Raw genomic sequence first — 12,202 nt, 5'->3', positions numbered from 1 at the left:
ATAAATAAATCAACCTGTCCTTATGTTAAAAAAAAAATAAACTGAACAAGTGCAAGATTGGGGAAACAGGACGGTCTACAGGAAAAGTACTCTGGGTTTTTCATTGATTGAAAACTCAATATGAATTTGTCTTTCAGCGTGCAGCCAAAAATGGCCACAATCATTATAGAGCACATTTACAAAAAACACAGAATTACAGAGATAATTATGCTGCAGTACTTGGCCCGTATCAGAACACACCTGTTACACTTTACACAGCTATAAATGTTTTTACTTTAGAGAAACAGGAGCAAGTTAAGACTCAGTACCATCAATGACCTGGACCATTTTGAATGATCTTTAAGAGACTCAGAAATTTCTCCTGTAAATGTTGAACATGACACAAGGCATGAAAATTGTAAACTATTTGAACAACTGTGATAACAAAAATAGGTTTTACTTGTTCTCTGTTGCTCCAGAAGATAGAACTGAGTGCAGTGGATGGAATTCACAAAAAATCTAGATGTTGGTCTAATATTCAGACTTTTTTTAAGGCATTATGTTCCTAGTCACTGCAAGAGTTGAAGAAGAGGTCAGGAATATGGTAGAAAGGATTTAAATATAGGATGAAATCTAACAAGAGGGATTTTCATGACCCTATCAACTCTACCATTCTATGCTAACCTACTTTTCATATTTGTTAATGTAACCTAATAGCTTTTTCTCATCAGTTAATCTGTTTCTGAAATAATTATATAAATAGTTGCTCAGTTAATAAATGCATAACAAAATGATTATTAAATATCTTAGCACTCATTTTTTAAAGTGTTTAAGAGAGTATCAGAAATAGGTGTGAAAACTGTCTCTTTCTGGCAGCAAAAATTTGAGCAGAACACTGCATTTCACTGAACCTCAATAGTCAAGCAGCTGGTTCTTTTTATGGTAAAAAGCAAGTCTCAGCATAAATTATTATCCCTGGTTTATTGATTAGGACAGTTGATGGATAGTTTTGTTTATTTCTTCTACATACTTGCTGATTTTTTTCTCTAGTTGTTCTAGCAGATGGGTATTTAAAATCTCCAAATACAGTGGAATTTTCCATTTCTCTTTTAAATTCTATCAATTTGCCTCATATGTTTTGACATTTTCTTTTTGGGACTTTTTACATTTATGATTGTTATGACTTTGTATTAGTTAGTTTATTGCTCTTTAAAAAAAATTATGTCAGAATTTAGTGGCTTGAAACAACATTTATTATCTCACAGTTCTGGAAATTGGAAATCTGAGTGCATCTTAGGTGGGTCCTATCTTGCAGTCATGGTGTTGGCTAGGTATGCAGTCATCTCAAGGCTTCCATGGTCAAGGATCTGCTTCCAAACTCACTCATGTTGTTGGCAGGATTCAGTCCCTCCTCCTGTTGTTGGACCAAGAGTGTTAATTCCTTATTGACCATTGCTCTGAGGCTGCCCTCAATTCCTTGTCTGTGGGCCTCCTAACATATTAGCATATTACCATCAGAGAAGGCAATAGAGATGACCATAAGATGGTAGTGGTAGTCAGGGTCTTTTGTAACCTAGCTACAGAGGCGACATCCATCACTTTTATCAAATTCTGTTAGAAGTAAGTCACTAGGTCTAGTCCACATTCAAGGGGAGGTATATTTGAGTACCAGTAGGCAGAAATCATTGTGAGATGTTGTCAGAAGATAACTACCACAATCTATTCTTTAACTTAAATTTTTATCCTTTTATTATGTCCATTCCAATCTCTGGTAATAATTTTGTTTTGAAGTATATTTTATCTTTTATTAATATAGCCACTGTTTGCATGGAATATCTTTTTCCTTCCATTCACTTTCTATCTTTTTTTTTCTTTAAAGTGTATATCTTGTGTACAACATATGATTGTTTTGTTTTCCTTCTATTGTTTCTGATAATCTCTGCCTTTTAGTTTTAATTTTTATTTCATTAATGTTTAATACAGTTTTTTTAATATCATTGAATACTGTTGTGCCATTTTATTTTTTGATTGCTACTTGTCTCCTCTGTGTTTGTTCCTGTGTTTCTCCTTTCCTGCCTTTTATTTGGATTCTAAAATATTTTTTAGAATTGAATTTAAGTTTCCTATTTTACTTCTTGGCTATATTTCTGTGCTTAGTTATATATTTTGCATTTCCTTTTGGTTACATCAGGAATTACAATACATCCTTAACTTGTCATAATACACTCAGAGTCAATTATGTTCCACTTCATTTAAATATGAAAATCTTGTAAACATAAAGAATCATAGTTCCCACCCTTTTCGTTATAATTTATTATATATAACAATCTACATACATTTTAAACCCCACAAGACAATGTTATGATTTTGCTTTAAACAGTTAAATGGTTTGTAAAGATATAAAGAGGAAAAAGTCAAAAAGAAAAAAGTAACCTTTTATTAAACCAGATATTAACTATTTCTGATGTTCTTTATTCCTTTCTTAGGATCTGAGTATCATTTTCCTCACTTTGAAGAACTTGTGATTTCTTACATTTCAGGGCTGAAGGACATGGATTTTTAGTCTTCTTTTATCTGAAAATATTTTTATTTTGCCTTTATTTTTAAAGGACATTTTAGCTGTATATAGAATTCTGTGTTTTTTTTCTTATTTAATCATATAAAATAAGTTATTCCACTGTCTTCTGGTTTCCATGGTTTCTGATGAGAAGTTATTGATATGACACATATGCCACTTTTCTCTTTTTGCTTTTAAGAGATGCTCTTTATCTTTAGATTTCAACAGTTTGACTTGGCCTTGTGCTTTGTTGTTAGCTTCTTTATATTTTCTCTGCTTGGTGTTGATTTAGAAACTCAAATATGTGAATTTCTCCCTTTCATAGATTTGTGAAATTTTAGCCATTATATTCTGAAATATTTTTCTGTCCAGTCCTCTTTCCCCTTCTTCTTCTATTCCAGTTGTACCTATCTTTGACCATTTCATATCATTTAAGATGTTCCTGCAACTCATTTTAAAAACATTTATATTGTTTACTATAATTATTATTTATCTATATTTAAATTAACCTATGCTGTCGTGTTCATTGAGCTAAGTCCTTCCAATTTTATTTATTTTAAAATTGTATTTTTTACTTCTAGAATTTCGATTTTAAACTGATTTTATCCTTGTTATAATTTCCCATTTCTCTACTAAAATATTCATTGGTTGAAAAAAATGTTCTCTTTTAGATCATTGGGGATAATTGTAAGTACTGTCTTAAAATCCTAATCTGTTAGTTCCAACATCTGATGTATTTTCTGGTCACACTTGCTTGATTTTTTCTCTTTCGTGAGAGAAAATGTATTTTATTTTTTGGTTCTTCATATGTTGGATAATTTTTTATTACATCTAGGATATTAGAAATATTAAGTTGTAAAGATTCTGGGTTCTGTTATTTTTCTTTAGTAAGCATTGTATCCTTTGTTTCAGCTGTTAATTTTTTTGGCTGTGCTGGAACTGTAAACTCCGTTTCTTGCACAGCAGCTCTGGTTTCTGTGCATATTTTTAGTCTGTTTGAGGCGAAAACCAAAAAAAACTATTGTTCACTGTTACCCATCTATGTACCATTATGATGCTCAGAATTTCTTTGTGTAGATCTGTTTCCTTCTGATATATTTTAATTCTGTTTGAAGAATATTTCTTTTAATATTTCTTAAAGTGAAGATCTCATGTCTTCACTGAGTAAATTTACTAAGTAAATTGTCTCAGCTTTTGTTGGTCTGACAGATCTGTTTCCTTTACATTTTTCAAGGTATTTTTGCTGGGAATATAATTCTAGATTAATAGGTTTTTCTGATTCTTTTTAAGTTTCAGTAATTTAAATTGTCATTCACTTGTCCTCTGGATTGAATAACTTTAGACGAGAATCTGTAATTCTTTCCTCTTTTCCTCTATACATAATGCATCCTTTTTCCTCTGGCTGCTTTTTAATTTTTAATCCTTATCACTGTTTTCCAGCAATTTGATTGCGGTATGCCTTGTTGTGTTTATTCTATTTGTATTTTACTGAACCTCTTGGATGTGTGGGTTTGTAATTTTCACCAAACCTGGGAAATAATTGGTCATTTTTACTTAAAGTATTTTCACATACCTATTCTTCTAGAATTTATATTATGTCCATATATCATTTCTTAATTGTTCTACAGGTAATTGAGTCTCTGTTCATTTTTTTTTTCAGTCTTTTTTTTTTCTCTGTGATTTAATTTGTATTGAGATTTTTCTCTGTGTAACTTAATTTCTAATTTTTTCTTTGGTGTCTAATCTAATAAATCAGTGTACTATTTTTCATTTCAGATATATAATTTTTCATCTATAGGAATTATATTTTGTTTTTTGCTACAAATTCAGTTTATGTCTTTATTACATTAATGTTTTTTCTCTTCATCTTTGAATGTATTTCTAATAAGTCTTCAAGTGTTAACAAATTCCATCATCTCTGAAATCCTGGTTATGGATCACATTTTCCTGGTTCTTCATATTTCACGTACTGATTAGTATAGATTGTGAGTGTTACATTGTTGAATGATAGTTTTTGTCATTTTATTTAAGATGTGCTAGACTTTGTTAAGTTACTTACCAAACAGATTGATACTTTAGAAGCCTGTTTTAAAACATTTTTATGTCAGATATAGGGTTGCCTTTATGCATAGTTTAGCCCCACTGCTTATATGTGCGCTACCTGTTTTCTCCACCAAAGGCTGAGTATTCAACAAGAACTCTCACTGGCTATTGTGAACCTGAAAAATTTCCCAGACATCTTGTAAGCTTCAGACTTTAGTTCTCTGGTCATTCCATTTCTAGCCTTGTGTAGTTGCACCCCCTGATGCTGCGGCTTAGATTTAACAAGAGACTCAAGGGAGCCCTATGGAGATTTATGGATCTCTTTCTCTATTAAACACCCTCCTCTCTAGTACTCTGTCCTGAAAATACTGGGTACCTCAGCCTCCAAGAATTCTTCAGTTTGTCCCTGAATTCTGTAAGACTACTGTGCTCTGCTTGGTACCCCTCTTCTTGTAACACAGCTTGTTAGATGCCTATAGTCAAAAGACCAGGAGAGAAAACATTGCTTGACCTTTTGACCTTTTAATTTACTAACCTTATATTAGTGACTGAATTGATTATTTCACCAACTTACTTGACTATATTAAGACAGGTGGTATTTGTTTACCAGCTCCTGGATTTTCCTTTTTCCATGTATTAAAATTTCTATATACGGCATAGGGAATATAGTCAATAATATTTTAATAACTTTGTATGGTGAAAGATGATTACTAGACTTATTGTGGTGATCAATTCATAACCCTATAATTTTAGAGCCACTGGTGTTTAGATACCAATGTATCAATACTTTATTTGTGTTTCTCTTGATTTATTGTTTTATCCTGTAATTCTTTCTCTAACAAATAATTTTGAGAGGTAGAGGATGTCAATTGAGCCCCCCCTTTTTTTTTTGCCATGATTTCCACGATTAAGAGTAAAATTTAGTGTTGCTGTATTTAATTGGGAGTGGGGATCTTTCCATCGTTTAAAAGGGCATGGAAAATATACTTTGTTTCAGCTGTTAATTATTTTGGCTGTGCTGGAACTGTAAACTCTGTTTCTTGCACAGCAGTTCTGGTTTCTGTGCATATTTTTAGTCTGTTTGAGATGAAAACCAAAAAAATCTATTGTTCACAGTTACCCATCTATGTACCATTATGATGCTCAGAATTTCTTTGTGTAGATCCAAGTTTCCTTGCAGGGATCAAAATTCTGCTCTGCCTGTCGTATGGTATCCTAACACTGTTTATTTGAATATATTGTATATAGTAGGAGAGTAAATCCAGTCCCAATTACTCCATAAAGGCTAGGAGTGTAAATAATCACACTCTTTATTAAAAAGTAGATATCAGAATAAAATACATAATTTGGGTTTTTTACATGCTTTAGTCATTAGTAATCAAAAGATATTTCAGACATAAATGGAAAATTGTGATAAATACAATACTGAGTACTATACTTATTCTAATTAATTTTCATAAGCACTGATGTTACTATTAGATAATGACTTCTAAGCTGTATTATCACTAGAAGACAAAAAAGGCAAAAGATAAATTCAGGATTAATTATCTCTTCTTCTTAAGCTTTAAATAAGGAAGAAAAGGTCCTCACAATGTTATTTCCTTTTTTCTTTTTTTAGCAAAATTACTTTATAAAGTCCTAGCTAAGTCTTAGGTATCATCATTTCTAGCCAGACTGACAAGAGTATTGAAATACTAAATAGACTTGTAGCACATAAAAACAGCTATATGATTTGTAATAATTTTGTGATTTTTATTTTTCTTCATGTTCTGTACTACACTGGTCATTCAGTGCAGTTCCTAAAATCACCATACAAATTTACTTTATAATAGCTTGAACAATTTAAATCAATTCTCAAAATTAATCAGTTTAAAATTTTGACCTTTTCATTTACTAACCTTATATTAGTGACTGAATTGATTATTTTACCAACTTACTTGACTATATTAAGACAGGTGGTATTTGTTTACCAGCTCCTGGATTTTCCTTTTTCCATGTATTAAAATTTCTATATATGGCATAGGGAATATAGTCAATAATATTTTAATAACTTTGTATGGTGAAAGATGATTACTAGACTTATTGTGGTGATCAATTCATAATGTAGATAAATGTCAAATCACTATGTTGTATACCTGAAACAAATATAATATTGTATGTTGACTATACTTTAATAAAAAAATTCTATAAATCTTATTTGGGTAAATGGATGTATGAAGATCTCAGAACTCTTAGATACTTATTGGCAGAACTTAGGTCCGTAAAGAAAGCAATTACAGAGGATTTTCTTCTGATTAGCTGGTAAGTTTAATAAAAATTATTTTGAGATTACCTATACATTCATATTCACTGTATCCTACATAAGCCAGCAGGTGGCAAACTTGAGATTTTTTATACTATTGCTCCTATTGAGGAAGTACAAGTATTGAACCATATATCTATCAATGGATCTCATGAATAGCTTTTTTATTGTACTATAACATAAGAAAAATTAAACCCTCTAATTGCAGAGCCACTGGTGTTTAGATACCAATGTATCAATACTTTATTTGTGTTTCTCTTGATTTATTGTTTTATCCTGTAATTCTTTCTCTAACAGATAATTTTGAGAGGTAGAGGATGCCAATTGAGCCCCCCCTTTTTTTTGCCATGATTTCCACGATTAAGAGTGAAATTTAGTGTTGCTGTATTTAATTGGGAGTGGGGATCTTTCCATCATTTAAAAGGGCATGGAAAATATACTTTTTCTCCCAGAACAAGTAATGTAAGATATTTTTGAAAGTCCTAACAACATTGATCTTCATGTTGTTAAATACAAACAGTAACTTGTTCGTGGTAACGATTGTTTTTATTTTATTCCTATAAATATTTCTGTTTTGGTGTGACTCATTGGTAGTCATTTATAAGCAATGATGGATTTAATTTCTTATTATTTTAAATTTTTATTGGAATATAGTTGATTTACAAAATTTTGTCAGTTTCAGGTGTACAGCAAAGTGAATCAGTTATACATATACTTATATTCACTCTTTTTTAGATTCTTTTAGTATTGAGTAGAGTTCCCTGTGCTATACATTAGGTCCTTATTAGTTATCTGTTTTATATATCGTAGTGTGTATATGTCAATCCCAATCTTCCAATTTATCCCTCCCTCTCCCCACCCCTGGTAACCATAAGTTTGTTTTCTACATCTGTAAATCTATTCTGTTTTGGAGATAAGTTCATTTGTACCCTTTTTTTAGATTCCACATATGTGATATCATACATGTATATTTGTTTTTCAAAAAATGAAGATTGGTTATAGGTTATAGTCAAGCATATGATTAGGCTTTGGGTTTATAAGAAAACACATTTCTAGCCATTGCATTCAGAGATGAAAATTCAATCATAATAATTTACTCATTTCTTTCTCTCTGGAAAATTCATCCATTGTTAACACTACCTCTAAAAATTAATTTTCCATCCTGTAAGTTACACTCCTTTTTATATGGCTGCATTAACCAATCTATTTTAACACTTACTATAACTTTCTCTTCCAATGGGGAAGAATATAAAAAAAAAAAAAGGAAAGCAGTGACTAAAGGCAAACAAAAAGTTAGGCCACATAGTTACTCCATTATTTCTACATATAAATTGGATCATTTAAATGACTTTTACAAGATTTAAATAAAATAAACTATCCTTCAGTAAAGCCAAAAACTATATGAAGGATTCTAGTGATTGGCTCTTTGGTAGACTGAGTTTTCAAGAAGTGGAAGGTGAATTCTCTAATTATTGAAAATAAACGTTTGAGGTTTTCTTCAAACATCACAGTAGCTGAAGACTCTTTAAGACTTATTAAGACTCTAATAATTCATAATTCTTCCTTCCTTGCTTTTTTTTAAGGGAAGAAGACTCAATTTTTCTAAAATGTGGAATATAAATACATCAAAAGGAAAATAAATTATACTGTACATTTGAATTTAAACTCTGAAAGAAGCTCTGAAACTTAAGAAAACTAAAACGGGCACATGATATAGATTGTATATCATTCCACTTTAGTGTTCTCAGCACTGGGGCCTTAAGAAAAAAAAAGAAGCTTCTAATCAGAGGAAACTGCCCTGCTCTAGTCAGCATGCATTCAGAGGTCAAGATGCCCTGGTCTTGTGCAATGTGTTCTAACTCAATCCTCCTTTCTTCTGTTTTCCTTCAATCCATCTCCAAGTTCCCCAGAAACCAGTTTTTGAGAAAGATGACCCATAAACATCTTCTCATCCTCCCCACTCCCGAGATCTTCCTGATGGAATACCTTGGGATTTTTCATGAAGTAGAATCAGGGACATGAAACTGGCCCCAGACTCAGTGATACCCAGACTTCTAGAGTCCCACGTGCATCAGACTACAACACAAAAATACCTGAGCCATAGTTGGCCCTTGTTCTAAGGATTCTGATGAGGTCAAACTGTCATAAACAGTTGTGCAGTGAGCCAGATTTTTGTTTTTAATAATGCCCTTTCCAATGTAGTACTGAAATATACACATCTCTTGAATATGAGTGAGAACACGCAGTCCCAGGCATGTGGTCTGGTGATGCTACCTAGAACGTGCATAGCTGCGCTGCTAGGGGAGAGCTGGGGAGGAACCGCGGGCACCTCCCCTGCAGGGGCGAGGCCCCAGCCAACTGCATCTTCCCAACCTTCAGACATGGAAGGTGACAGGTTGTGACAGCAAGGAGTGGCCAACTCCTTAAAGCAGGCTTGAGTGTAACTCTTCTTGAGAGAGGAGTTCCTTGGTGCGTGTTCTTTGGAGTCCTAGTGAATTTAGGAGTCTGTATTTTCTCCCTCCCCTGTGTTCTCTCTGCCTTTCTTTACACACTGTGCTCCCACGTCACCCTGTGTACACGCAGAAGAAAGTTTTATACAGAATGAGCCCCGTGTTGACGTAGGCATCCCCTCCCCTCCCATCTGGACAGAAGCCCAGAAGGCAGCGAGAGGGGGGTTGGGGGAATGCGAAGGTAGGGATCGCTTGGATCCCTGTGGTAAGCGTCCCGAGGCGGGGCCGATCAAGGGCCAGACTAGAGTATTGGTTCTGGACCCACAAATAGATCAAGCTTTTCCCTCCTCCATCACCCTCTTAAATCCCAATGAGGTCATTGCAATGAGAGAGAATCAGATCAAGAGACAAGGGGAGGAAGAGGACGACGACGAGGGAGAAGAAACCCAGACGGAAAAAGGCCATCAGACAAGGTCGCTTTTTCTGGCGACACAGAAACTGTGCGGAGTGTGGTGCTGAATCTCATCTGCCCGCTCAGCCTGGGGACCAAGGGACTCGTAGAAGCACTTTGTGTTACCACGAAAACAAAGGAAAGGAGACGAGAGGGAGAGAGAAGCTCTGAGCAGTTCCGCCTTGGATCTGGGGAAGCAAAGCTCATCTACTTGGCAAGGAAAGAAAGGGGAGCCTGAAAGGGTTTGGGAGGCTGAGGAGGGAGCGGGATTTCCCTGCGGAGAGTTGGGACGCGGCAGAACTCTGGACAGCGCCTCCCGAGCCGGATTCCAGGCTCGGGGCTCCGGAGCTCCGTGGCTCCTCCAGGGTTCCACCTCCTTGTTGAAAGCCCTTTCTACCGGTGTGCTCTCCTCTCCTGGACTCCGACCACCGAACCGAACCGGGAAAATCCTTTTACGATCCCTGTCCGAACGTGCCAGGGGATGGAGCGACTCTGCCTCTGACCCGGTCAGGGAAGAGGGTCTCCAGTTCTGGAAATCCAGTCCTTGTGGATAATGCTTCGCCGGTGAAGAAAGAAAAGTTTTGGGGTCTGGTAGGGGGCAGAAGGGGTAAGGAGGATAGTGGAAGAAAGAAGGTGGATGGTTGGCTTCTCTTTCTGATCTGGAAGGAATGATGACCGAGGAAGGATGTGCACCAGCGGCCAGATTATTGGGAGCCTCTTGGTTCTCTCTGTGCTGGAGATAGGGCTGGGGGTGTCCAGCGTGGCCGTAGGAGCGGTCAGCTTCAGCCTGGCCCTCCGAGAGCACAAGCCGCAGCTTGGAGACTCGTCCCCGGTATGGAGCGGGGTGTGTGTACGTTGAGCCATTTCACTCTCTCTTTACCTCTTTACGGTGATGGTCAGTGTGTGTGCGTTAGTCACTCCCTCCCTGGGGAAGAAAATTATAAATCTCCTCTGGCTTGCATGTAGGTTCATGTTGGCAGGGTATACTTTATGTTGTCCTTTATTTATTAGTGTGTTTCCTTTTTTCTTACCTTGACTTGATACCAAATTAAATGGCTTTGTTTAAAGTTGGGGGGAGGGCAGTTTCCACTGGCTGAGTCTGCAAAAGCCTGCGGAGTGGTGCTGATTAGGGGCATCACACCTGTCAAGGGCAGACTCACTTAATTTCTTTTACAAGGAAAATCAAAATGAAAGTGTCATATCATTTTCTTATACCAGGAACAAGCAAGGGTAGAATTGTGCGTTTATTTCTGGATAACAGTGCCCAAAGTACACTAAAGGCAACACCGATATCACAAAAGGAGAAATGGGGTGTGAACGTGAAAGGAGCATTTTATCCCAGAAAACACTGCTCTTAATTTTCCCTTGTTAGCGCGTCTATAGAACTCTTTTGTAAGTTCTAGGCAATAAGGTAAACAACAGATTATGATATGTAACATTCTAATTGAAGAATAACTCAGCTTAAAGAGTACCTAATGCTCAGAGAAAATGTCATAATTTTCTCTAGGTCAGAGGGCAGACCCAGTGAGCTTCTTGTTTATTTACTTTGGGTGAATCTCCAGGAAAGCTTTGGAGACCCATTCCTTCCACCAAGGATCAATAAAATAACTCAGCACTATTCCTAGTGTGAGCCTAATTGTGAAAATCAGCTTTTCTTCTCCTTTAAGTTATATAGCTGCTATATCCACATCCTTCTGGGTCTCTGGCTTGATTCTATTTTCTCAGATAGTTTAATAGGATGTTATTCTGTCACAGATAATCAGTGAGTATAATTAACAGTCATGGCTTAGTCATGCTCTAGGTCACCGAGGAAGAAATTATTTATGAGTTAAAGAATAATTCTGAAGCAATTTACTTTGGAGAGAAGTTCTAGCATTCTTAAAACTGGCATACTTGTGCTTTAGAAAATTAGTTTTTATATTTTAACTTTTCAGAGTGAAGTGTTTCTAAATTGCAGAAGTTATAAGAAGAAAGAAAAATGGTGTTCATCTCTAACATGGAATTTTTCTAGGAATCCTTGTTCTGAATTCAATAAGTTACCACCAACCTCAAATAATTACCTTTTTCTTTATTATGTAATTTTATCAATGTATATTTTAAATTTAAGTATGAAAGACTAAAAGGCAAATCTTCAACCTAGTAATTTTACATCTTATATGTAGTAGTGATTATTTTGAGATTTGTAGTATTATTACTTTATTATTATTATTATTTAAATAGAAATTGTTAGACTTTAAAACTTCTATCAGACAATTGTCAAAATTAACTGTAATGTCAACATTTAAATCACGGGAAGAAAATGTGATCTTCTGGTGGCTTATGAGGAAGAAGCCTCAAATACTCTTCAAATCAATTCCCCTCTGAAATTCAAGAAACTGAGTAAATAAATGTAGGTTGTATCTAAATAGCATTAAAGTATC

At 35.0% G+C, this 12,202-nt stretch overlaps 1 protein-coding gene and 1 long non-coding RNA gene across 5 annotated transcripts in view; one reads left to right on the top strand and one right to left on the bottom strand.

The window, feature by feature from the left end:
* LOC125965339 (uncharacterized) overlaps nt 1–12,202 on the bottom strand; it is a 702,471-nt gene that overhangs the window by 549,565 nt on the left and 140,704 nt on the right. The window lies entirely within an intron of this gene.
* The window catches only part of TMEM196 (transmembrane protein 196), a 55,907-nt gene continuing 53,165 nt past the window's right edge, over nt 9,461–12,202 (top strand). The window contains exon 1 of one of the 4 annotated variants that reach the window (XM_033440577.2): nt 9,461–10,614. In XM_033440577.2, coding sequence (XP_033296468.1) covers nt 10,468–10,614 — 147 coding nt within the window. In that variant the 5' untranslated portion in view covers nt 9,461–10,467. Of the gene's footprint in view, nt 10,633–12,202 lie in introns of all 4 variants that reach the window. The other 3 variants (XM_049714604.1, XM_049714605.1, XM_004263455.3) reach the window with 3 other exon arrangements.

Source organism: Orcinus orca, chromosome 9, assembly GCF_937001465.1.
Source record: "Orcinus orca chromosome 9, mOrcOrc1.1, whole genome shotgun sequence".
Taxonomy (NCBI): Eukaryota; Metazoa; Chordata; class Mammalia; order Artiodactyla; family Delphinidae; genus Orcinus; species Orcinus orca.
The sequence above is the reverse complement of the archived record's forward strand: the minus strand, read 5'-3'. Positions and strand labels throughout refer to the sequence as shown.